Below are 11,937 nucleotides of genomic sequence, written 5' to 3'. Positions count from 1 at the left end.
AGAGAGAGAGAGAGAGAGAGAGGAGAGAGAGAGAGAGTAGAGAGAAGAGAGTAGAGAGAGAGAGAGAGAGACGGGAAGTTAGCGGAAAACAGCATTGCTTAAGGGGACTACTCTACGACTCGCTCTACGAGCATGCACACTCGCTCTACGAAGCATGCACACTCGCTCTACGAGCATGCACACTCGCTCTACGAGCATGCACACTCGCTCTACGAGCATGCACACTCGCTCTACGAGCATGCACACTCGCTCTACGAGCATGCACACTCGCTCTACATGCATCGAGCTCCCATCGGTATTTAGCTGGCTGAAGCTTGTAGACCTCGCGCGTGAATTTAGCCACCGTGAGCTGATGTGGTAGCCTGAGTCGGCAGGGCGTCTGGCGGGGCAGCGCCTGCAGCAGCAGCACCGCCGCGCACCCTGCAGCCAGCGACAGATAACGAAGCGACGGTGTTCGCACGCGCCTCTGCCGCTGATGGGGAACGCGAATCAGCATAGAGCGGCAGCGAATCAGAACAGTGATGTTAATGCAGAAATACTGCGGATAGGAAGGGGAGGATGAGGAGGAGGATGAGGAGAAGGAGGAGGATGAGGAGGAGGAGGAGGAGGAGGAGGAGGAGGAGGAGGAGGGGTAGGAGGAAGAAGAGGAAGAGGATATATATATATATAATGATGTCCGATGTTGTCGTGGCAACAGCGACACGAGAAAGCGACAGTCGACAGCGAGAGTACAAAGAGTTAGCGAGAACATGGCGAGATAGCATCATTAGGGCAACGCACGGGCGAGCAGCAGCAGCAACAGCAGAGACAGTAAAGTTAATCTCACGCTGTCACCTATAATGTGTCACGTATAATGTGTCACCTGCAAACGTATCAAAAACTCGTCGCTAGACAATGACGTAGGTGTGAATTACAGCCAGGTGATTGATTATAGGATCATCTAACCTTTCTACAGAAGCGAAGCGATGGCAGTGCGAACCATTGATTGTGTGACACAGAAATGTGTGCGTCAGATGTAATATCGGCAGCATCATTGTAATCGCAGAATCTTTATTGTTTATTGGATTGGGTAAATTTACTAGCGTCGTTTGGGTTAGTGTAGTGTTAGCTTTATTGTTAAAGTCAATATTACTAATAATAAGGTGGGCATGAGCGTGAGTGTGCGCGTAAGTGCGAATGCAATATGCAATGTTTTGGTCAATATTAGTGTTGTGTTTGTATTTTGCTGTTATGAGAGTTTATGTGTCGTTGTTACCATCTTATAGCGCGCACAACTGCGTTTATGAGTCATCATTTTTATCTGCTGTTTTTCCAGTGCTGGCGACTCTGATGAACCGTCTCTTGTACCACTGCTAAAGGGCGGTTTCAACGGGGTAAGTAGAGTGTTACAATCAAGTACTGACGACGATGTCATGTTGAGATTTGTGTAGTGCGTTCTTGCATATCGCGGGCGAAGAACTGCATACGCCAGAATCAAGGGCTCTGTCCGTTGACATGTGGATGAAAAAATGGCTGGTTGGCGAAATTTTTTTGTCGACGGAGAGATTAGGAGAGATTAGGATTTTAGAATCCGTCAAATTACGTATGAAGATCCATAAGACGAAAGGTCAGGGACAGCTGAAAAATATCTCTTTCCTTATTTCATGATGTACGGCTAGTAATGTGAACACAGACTTTAAGTTGTATAACACGCAATGCACGATAGATGCGTTCATTACTCTACCACCCGCTCTAAAACACGACCGCTATCAACTTTGCTGCTTGCTGTTGATGTGGTTGCCGACGCCGTCGTCATCATCATCATCGTCGTCGTTGTTTTTGAAGTCAGCAAAAATGCGAAGGTCTCAGACACGGAAACGTGGGAGGAATTCAACACGGGCACACGTGAACTTGATTTGGGACCTGAACTCACATGTATCCGCAAACCTCCGTGAATGAGCATGTACGAAGCAGCCAGCACATACGAAACAAATAAAAGTTCAAAGGAAACAGGCAGCCAGCAGATCTCGTTAGCAAATCTTTCTCTACGCACGCAGGGTCCTCATGAACATTCTACACCCACGCGTACATATATAGTCGCGTGTTTACGCACAGTGTTGCAGATGAGCGAGCTAGAAATATCCGTGCCCGACATCAGTGCGTTAATACTGTTACTTGTTACTCGCCGCTGGATAATTGCAATCCTGAGTGCGTCCGTGTGTATTTTGCTTGATGCTATTGGACTTCTTGTGGCGTGTAGTGCAGCTGCGTGTTCAGGTAACAAGTAGTATGAAAGGAGAAGACATCTCACAGCTGAAATTCACCAGCGAAGTAGGTCAGGACCGGCACACGCGCACAGTGGTCGGTGCAGGGGGTGAGGGACGATGCTTCAATGCAGTGTCCGTCGTAGCATCACGCAACGAGGCGGGAAAATCATGAAAATGAAGAAATGTCGAGATTACTAACCGCCTACAACCAGGGCTCATCGTGTCGTTCGTCTGATGGCGAAACGCGGCAGTGTCTTCGTGCTGAGCAAGGTTTCCCGCAGCCGATTAAATCGAATCAATATTACAACCACGTTTACAAACACGTTCGCGTTACTTCTATTTCGAGACCGATTCGCATCTTCGTTTGTAGAGGTATCTTTGTTGAAGGGTCAATAACTATAGGGTTTTAGTGTTTATTTTGGGGATAAAAGATCAAGTATGAGTTTTCAATTCGTGTAATCTACACACTTTAACTTGACAAATGTGTCTTCGTGGCTTGCACAACGTATTATATCAGGAGTGTCATAAAATAGATCATATCAAGAGTCCATAATAGAAAAATACTGTCTATTATGGAATATTGATCATATAGATCATTTATGTTATGACACTCCTGATTATATGAATCACAGGCACTTGGAACGTCTCAATAAAAAATATTAATGGTAAATAAACACGAAATGCACAGGGCGGGCGTGCGGTGTACTTGTGTGTTGCAGATGAGCATTTGACCGGCATTTACAGGTGATTATAGGCGAAATAGAGTAGAGAAACATTTAAGACTTTGGTACATTTCGTGTTTATTTACCATTAATTTTTTTATTGAGACGTTCCAAGTGCCTGTGATATGAATGCATTTATTTCGGATTGCATAGACCGACACAGTAAGCATCGCCAACACCATCTTGCGTCCGCCGCCGCCGCCGCCACGGCTTATGTCCATGTCGTGCTAGCGCAGCTCGCGGGTGAAATTAACATTGACGTGCGCGTCCCGGTTTTCACGTTTTTTCTACTTTTCCGCTCGAAATCCGACAAATAGTTTAATGACGTTCACCGCCTGGGGTCTACATCTTGCCGTGTACCGCAAATGTAATTAGGCGGCAGTACCCCCCACGAGTAGAGCAACACGAGAGAGAGAGAGAGAGAGAGAGAGAGAGCGAGAGAGAGAGTGAGAGAGAGAGAGCGAGAGAGAGAGAGAGAGAGAGAGAGAGAGAGAGAGAGAGAGAGAGAGAGAGAGAGAGAGGGCGCGGTGTAATATAATGCAAGCACCCGTACAGGCCCTTCGAATTCCTTCTGGACTCGAGAAACGCCCGAGATGAAGCGCCGTCTAGCGGGGGTTTGCTTTCAAGCGCTGCGCTAAAGCGTTATATTTCACCGAATAATTTCGCGCGTCGTGGCCACGAATGGGGGTAAATTTGAACTCGGCTCGTCTGGTTTGCCGGCAGTATTTCCACGAAGGACGGAAGAAACGTGGGGCGCTGCTTCCAGACTACCTGCAAACGCTGGAACGGGCAAGAACATGATGCTGAACAGGCGCAAGATCAAAATGGCGTCAGAAAAAGCGATTGTTTTCCGCGCTAGACAAGTGCTCCATGCCAATCCAGATTCACGGGGACCGCGACCACACGACATACAGGTAAAATAAAATAACATAAATAAATATATACATATATAATATATAATATATATATATATAAGTAAAAATTGATAAATTAAGTAAACAATAATAGAAAGTGAAAAATAAATATAATTTCCTCTTTTCTTTCTCTCTTTCTCTTTTCTCTCTCTTTCTCTCTCTCTCTCTCTCATCGTTCTCTCTCTCGTCTCTCTCTCAATCTCTCTCTCTTCTCTCTCTCTCTCCTCCTCTCGCTCTCTCGAACAAACATGGTGTAAAAAAAATCGACGAAGAAAGATTTTATACTGTCGTGAATATATCACCCAACTGGTAGCAGTTCTAAGAATTTGGTTGCGATCCTTTAAAGGAAGTAATACATTTTTTTAAACGATATAATCTCTTTATACTACACATGATTATACAAGGCCTATATATATATATATATATATATCATGAGATCAGTAAAATTCTCGATCGTGTGTGATAGCGAATGACCATTACATCCCGTTGTTATTCCAAGTTATTCCTCATTCAATATACAGCCAATCAGATTATATTTTTAAAGTTTGAATGCCATAAATGATGGTCCGCGACCTTCTATTCTTTGCGCATGGACACGTCTTGCAATGGCTTTGTAGTCCAATACGGTATGCAATAGAAAGTCCCTAGCTGTCACGAAATACCAAGACACATGCTATAGCAAATGAAACAGCCAGTGGGGGTATGAAAATACATTGATTGTGAGTTTTTTGCCTATTTATTAAATAATCAGAATGTGGCAATTGAAGCAGCTGCCCTTTACCGTGATGACGTAAATATCGTTGGCGTAGTTCATTTGCGCTAGTGCTCAAAATTAATATTTAATAAAAGCGATACTATATTTAATCACTGGGCTACTACTACTACGTACTACTACTACTACTACTAAACTACTACTACTACTTACCTTATACCACTACTTAACTACTACTACTACTCTACTAGCACACTACTACTAACTACTACTACTACCTAACTATACTACTACTACTACTAATACTAACTACTACTAAGCTACTGCCTGGCTGCTGCTAATTACTACTACTACTTACTTAACTACTACTACTAACCTACTACTACTACTACTACTTACTAACTACTACTAAACTACTACTACTACTACTGCTGGCTACTACTACTACTATACTGACTACTACTACTACTAACTAAACTAACTACTACTACCTACTACTTACTAAACAACTACTACTACTCTATTGCACTTGCTTCACAGAATTTTTGCCTAGGTATTATATTTGCAAGCGCTTTGAATAAGAAACTGAAACTTTTATTACAGGCGTTATTATATTTACTATATACTACCATTATATTTTATTATAAATAATAATTATAGGGTTAATTTAATTTAATTAAAATAAATTAAAAGGTTAATTATATTAATTTACAGGCGCTACTCTCCTAAAATCTATCATATATTAAACCGTTTCGATGTTTGATCCTAATCCGCTCGAATATAGTCATAACGTATTTGTGTTTTGTACGTAATGGCTTCGTGGTGCAGATTGACGATGACGTTTTTTCTTATCGTCGTCGACTTTGCAGTACGTGAACGCAGCGTACGAGCGACTGTCTGGTTACAGCAGCGAGGATATACTCGGCCGAGGCAGCCGCGAACTGTTTTACAGTAGCTCAGGAGACGAGACGGAAAAGATGTTCGCCCATGTTAAGAAGGCCAAGGTAAGTGCGCATGCGCTCGACACTCGTATTCACGTGGATTCGCGTTGGATGTAAGTCTATGTGGCGTCATCATCACTCGGCAATCAGTGCTAGGATGATACAGATAGACGCACTTCATGATCACATTGAGAGATGCTGTCGCTACGTTGATTAGTCCTAGTCTTTTGACATTTAACCTAGTCTTAGACCTTTGACCTTTGACCTAATCTTAGACCTTTGGCCTTTGACCTAGTCTTAGACCTTTGTCCTGAACCGCTGTCGGAAAAAATAGCGACGTTAATTTTTGTAACACCCGTAGTACTGTTCCTCGGGTTTATAGCGCTCCCAAGTTCTTAGCTGTACGATCGTTGCGACATCGGCTGCATTGCTTTCTCGTACGCCATCACTTCGATCTGACACTCTGCTATCTCGCGCCACGCTTGAGTCATTAGCCAGCTTCGAATGATATGTCACAGTGAGAGAGAGAGAGAGAGAGCGCGGTTAGTCGGTCGCTGTCGTTCCCCGCCACCGCAGCCTCCGTCTCACGCACAGTCTCCACAATGGCAGATACGTTTCCATAGTTACGGTGTCACGCTGGCAGCTATTTTCCACTTTCCCTGATGCGACATAATAAATGCGTTCCGTACAATTTGAGTCGTGGACATAGGGAGCCTATAGCGTACGAGCGAAGCGACCATCTCATTAGTATAATTGGCCGGAGGCTGGATAGGTAATGACCGCAAGTAAATGCATGTATACTTGTCAACATTTAGAATTTTATGTATGATGCGTAAAACGCATAATTGTGGAAACGACACCTTTGCAGTTGTAGGCTAGAAAACATTCTCATTTAGTTCTGTTCTGTCGCCGATGTTCTGCATTGTCACAAGTGTTCTATATTGTCACAAATGTTATATATTGGCACCAGTATTCCGTATTGTCACGCGTTATATGTATTGCCGTCAGTAGCCTATATTGTGACCAGTGTTATGTATTGCCACCTGAGTTTTGTATTGTCATCATAATTTTGGTACTGTCATTCGGTACAATCCAGTGCGCCTACGACAATATGTTCATCTCGTGTGCTGCATTCGCGGCCATATTGCCAGCATGTACATCTTCAGATGTGTCCCCTGTGCAGGTGCTTGCAGCGTGAACGGTCCGGACATTGCAATAAGCTAATTAGTGATAACAAATGTTTCGAATGTCATATAATGGCCTTGTTAATGCGACCCTCGCGAATAGCTTCTCTGGTAAATTCTGTGAAGCTCTGAGAGTAATGAACACGGAATGTATGGAAAGAGATAGTAATGTATTCACTATTTTTTTCAATGTAGTATCTTTAGTTGACAACGTAACTAACAGTTAGTTTAGAGCTAACTTGCTGCTAAAAGTCACAATCATGCGGACGTATACGTAACAAACATGAAACACGAATCATCATGACAGCATACAATTAACAACGCATTACATGCAGGACGAATCCCAGATATTCTCCATACCAAACCCTACACGTAGGGTACTATCCTATCATTCCATGCTGAACAACAAATGCATAGCAGCGCGTGCAGTAAACCGAATGCTATCACTAGAACATGTCTCTTCACTACACTCCAGGTTCATGTATTTGTGTTTGGATTACATGCAATAAAGATTTAATAATAAAAATAATAATAATAATAATAACTAGGACAATTAACTACCAGTGGGGGGACCACTGCGTGTAGTAGAATACAAACACGGCGCTGTAAACAGAACACCCCGTGCACAGCCTAAAGCAGGTATTCTTGTTTTCTGTTCTCAGGCGTGGGAAGGACGCTGCTGCGTAAAAAAGAAATCTGGTGACATCATCCGAGTGCGATGCAGCGCTACTCCAGTTATAGACCAGGACAGGTGAGCGCATGACATTTCTTTCAACGCGCAACGCACCGCAATGGATCGATACATCGCGAAAAAAAAGCGCCATTTTGATGCATTTTATATACACGCTGACGTTGCTTTCTGTCATTCCCATGGCAACCTATGCGACAACAAGATACAGCCATTTCACACACGAGTCTCTATATACGCTGCCACACCTGGGGTAAACCTAGAAGCGAGTAAAAGTTCCAGAGACAAAGGCCCCACAACCGAAATAAAACGGATCCGTATGAAATTGTCGCCATTGTTGTCGCGTGATGTTGTGATCTTCTCCACTCGCTTGCCAGAAACCCGCGTAGCACGTCGCATGTCAGCGCGTTCTCTTAATAAGTACATCTAATATATATTTCAGTTCGTATGTATGTATGTATGTATGTATGTATGTATGTATGTATGTATGTATGTACTTCTGTTCCTTGCTGCTGCCGGCCCTGCTGCTTACTGTTTCTGCTGCTGCTGCTACTACTACTTACTACTACTACTACTACTACTTACTACTACTCTACTATACTACTACTTCTACTACTATGTTACTACTACTACTATACTACTACTACTTACTATACTACTCTACTACTACTACTACTACTACTACTACTACCTAATACTATTACTATTATTACTACTACTACTTAACACAACCACAAAAAATAATACTTACTAGTCTACTACTACTACTACTACTACTACTACTACTACCTACTACTACTTACTAACTACTACTACGACTACTACTACTACCACTACTTTCTTATGTATTACGTTCATAATAGCTCAGTAAGGAAACGCTATGCGTCAGACTCCTGGACGCAGAATCCGTTTTACGCTGGAATTGTGCCATAAGTAGGATGGATTGTGGTTCTTTGCTAGCCACACAACACCAGTTCCATTTCATAGTAAAAAAAAACAGTCAGTTTGGAATTGTCCAGCTAGGGATGACTGCTTGTTCACAATGATTGTGCCATAGACGCGCATCATATTGATTACCCGCCACAAATTGACACATAATAAACCACCGTTCGAAGGTATCGCTGCGCGGAATAGATATTAAATCAGACAGCTGACACTAACTTGGACTAGTCTTCACCGACGGCTAAGATTTATGTATTCATGCTGAAGATAGCAAAGTGCAGGTCGAGTACCGTACATGCATCAAGAGGTCACATACCCCAACTAGAGATCTCTATGTATGGCATTCTGATGGTCTCTATTATGCGACTAACCCGTGACTTATTAATAGGATGTATTGCATCTTTTCTGCCGATGCACGATGCCTTGCACTCCCAGTTCCGTTAGATACAACATGGGACCTATAGTCGCTTCACGAACACGTTCCGTTGGCCAGCCACATTGCCGCGCATGCTGGTTTTGTAGTAGTCTGCTATAATGGTAACCTTAGTAATCGGAAGGGCATGCTGCAGTTGGATTAAAAACCAGTGTGCTTGCACGCTTACTGTTGCAGTTCGTCTTCGCTCAGACTGCGTTTCTTACTTAACCCGAGTGGCCTAACTGGCGCATCTTCGTATATCTGACAAAGTGCACAACCTCTGTGGTTCATTGACCCGTTGTTACGCTGCCAGGGTCTGTATGTGCCCCTGCGGTCTGCGAACGTACCCTGAGGTACGTCGGTATACGCCGAAAACGTTACCTGGTACTATCCACTAATATGCCGTCCGATACCTCGACCCTACTCTTTTACTAACGAGTCTAGGGAGTGCCTACGCCTATTACTCCCTAACCCATAACCCTAACCCTAACCATATCAGATAGTTACCAGCGGTACGTTTCGGTATACCGCCGACCGTACCCAGGGTATTACGCTTCCGGCCGTAACCCAGTGGAGACATTACGATCCTAGTCAGCGTTAGACTTACTGTTACTTGTTACTGCACTACTGCCTTACTGTGACTTTACTGTTACCGTTACCGTTACCGTTCCGTTACCATTCACGCTTACCGTTTACGTTACCGGTTACCGTTACCCTACACGTGCTACCCGTTACCGTTACCGTTACCGTTTACCGTTCCGTACCGTTTACTCGTTATGTTACTGTTACTGTTACTGTTACCGTTACTGTCATACTTCGGGTTCTGGTTCAGGTTCGGGTTCAGGTTCGGGTTTGGGGTCAGGTTCGGGTTCGGGTTCGTGGATGCAGGGCTGGTTCAGAGTTCGGGTGTTTGGAGGTCAGGTTCGCGTGTTCGCGGTTCGGGGTTCATGGTTCGGCGGTTCGGTGTTGGCTGGATTTAGTGCATGGTTTGTCTTACTTTAGTTAGTTTGTTTTTTTTAGTTATATCGTATCATCGCCTATCGTTATTTCTTTGCATATAATATTGTCTATAAATTGTATATACCGCGAATAAATAACAGCGTCAATATGCATTTCAGTTGCTCGTTAAGATCGACGATCCGCTAATTAATGAAAAGGGCGTCACACACGCGTCTCCGGCTCGGCTGTTCATCTCTGTAATTATACTATGTGCATGCATCATCGCTTTCACATCGGAATTACCGGAGCATCACGCGCAGAGTCCCTCCATACTCGTAATACTACGTCGTTTAATTAACGTTATCACTCTCAAAATCATAAAGCACGTTGCTTACTTATCGCATCAGCAGACTCTTGGGGTAATGTCGATACGATACGATACGATACGATACTCCCGATACGTTCCATCAAATCCCGCATCAACTGTCGACATCGCGTTGCCTCGCTTTCCTCTGCTTCCCGTAGCTGCTGCCTTCGCACACGTTTTTAACAGTTGTAACAAGCGCTGTCGCAAGCACCACTGCATGCTGGCGGTTAGGGTCTGCAACCTTCCCGTTAATCTCTATCAGAATCCATCGCGGAAAATGCATAAAAATGTTCCTGCCTATGCGCTCATGCGAACGAAAATGTTCTCTAACATCCCTTTTCCACCAGATGCCACCTAACCCTTAAACCAACTTGCTATGTAGAACTTCTCAAGCACGGCCAACTGATTCCTTATGTTGGCAAGAGATATAGATAGAGAGATAGATAGATGATAGATAGATAGATAGATACGACTGATAGCTAGATGATAGATAGTAATCAGATAGCATAGTAGATAGATAGATAGATAGATAGATAGATAGCATAGGATAGTAGATGATAGATAGAGTAGATAGATAGATATATAATAAGAAGATAGATAGATAGATAGACTAGATAGATAGATAGATAGAATTAGATAGATAGATGATAGATAGATAGATAGATAGATAGATAGTAAATAGATATATAGATGGTATGGTAGATAGATAGATAGATAGATGATAGTAGATGATAGATACGAATAGATAGATAAGCATAGATAGATAGATAGAATAGAAATAGATAGATAGATAGCATAGAGATCATAGATAGATAAGATAGATAGATAGATAATAGATTAGATAGATCGATAGCCTTTTTTTGATCGATTAGACTAGTAGATATATACGATAGATAGATAGACTAGATAGATTAGATAGAATAGATAGATATAGATGATAGATAGTATGGATGGATGATAGATAGATTAGATAGATAGATACGCATAGATAGAATAGATCAGATAGATAGATAGATAAAGATAGCATAGATAGATAGATGATAGATAGATAGAGATACTAGATAGATAGATATGATAGAATGATAAGATAGATAGATAGCATAGATAGATAGATAGAATAGATGATAGATAAGATAGATAGATAAATAGATGAATGGTATGGTGGTAGCATAGATAGATAGATAGATAGGATAGATAGATAGTTATAGTAGTAGATAGATACGACTAGATAGTTAGATAGTAGATAGAAGTAGTAGCATAGATAGATAGATTAGATAGTAGATAAGATAGATACAGATAGATAGTAGATAGATAAGATCAGATAGTTATAGGATAATTATATAGATAGATAGAATAGATAGATACGTAGATAGATAGAATAGTAATAGATCAGATAGACTAGATAGATAGATAGATAGATAAGATAAAATGAATAAGATAGATGGGATGGATAGATAGATAGCATAGATAATAGATTAGATAGATCAATAATAGAATAGGGCTCAGATAGATAGATAGTTAGATAGATAGATAGATAGAATAGATAGATAGATAATAGTATGAGATAGATAGATAGATAGGTATGATAGATAGATAGATAAAGATAGATAGACTAGATAAGAATAGATTAGTCAGCATTAGATAGAATAGATTAGATAGATTAGATAGATAGAATAAGATACATAGATAGATAAGATGATAGATAGATAATAGATAGATAGATAAATAGATAGATAGAATAGTATAATGGAATGGATGGCATAGATAGGATAGATAGATAGATAGATAGATAGCATAGATAATAGATAGATAGCATGGCAATGATTAGATTAGATAGATAGATAGATATGATAACTAATAGATAGAT

At 41.8% G+C, this 11,937-nt stretch overlaps 1 protein-coding gene across 1 annotated transcript in view; it reads left to right on the top strand.

The window, feature by feature from the left end:
* Positions 1-5,480: 5,480 nt before the first annotated feature.
* The window catches only part of LOC106807603 (high affinity cAMP-specific and IBMX-insensitive 3',5'-cyclic phosphodiesterase 8A-like), a 37,346-nt gene continuing 30,889 nt past the window's right edge, over positions 5,481-11,937 (top strand). Inside the window, exons 1-2 of the mRNA XM_014809997.1 lie at positions 5,481-5,598; positions 7,382-7,470. Coding sequence (XP_014665483.1) covers positions 5,572-5,598; positions 7,382-7,470 — 116 coding nt within the window. The 5' untranslated portion in view covers positions 5,481-5,571. The remainder of the gene's footprint in view (positions 5,599-7,381; positions 7,471-11,937) is intronic.

The sequence above is a fragment of the Priapulus caudatus genome, unplaced genomic scaffold (assembly GCF_000485595.1).
Source record: "Priapulus caudatus unplaced genomic scaffold, Priapulus_caudatus-5.0.1 Scaffold225, whole genome shotgun sequence".
Taxonomy (NCBI): Eukaryota; Metazoa; Priapulida; class Priapulimorpha; order Priapulimorphida; family Priapulidae; genus Priapulus; species Priapulus caudatus.
Note: the sequence above shows the minus strand (reverse complement) of the source record. Positions and strands in the feature narration are given on the sequence as shown.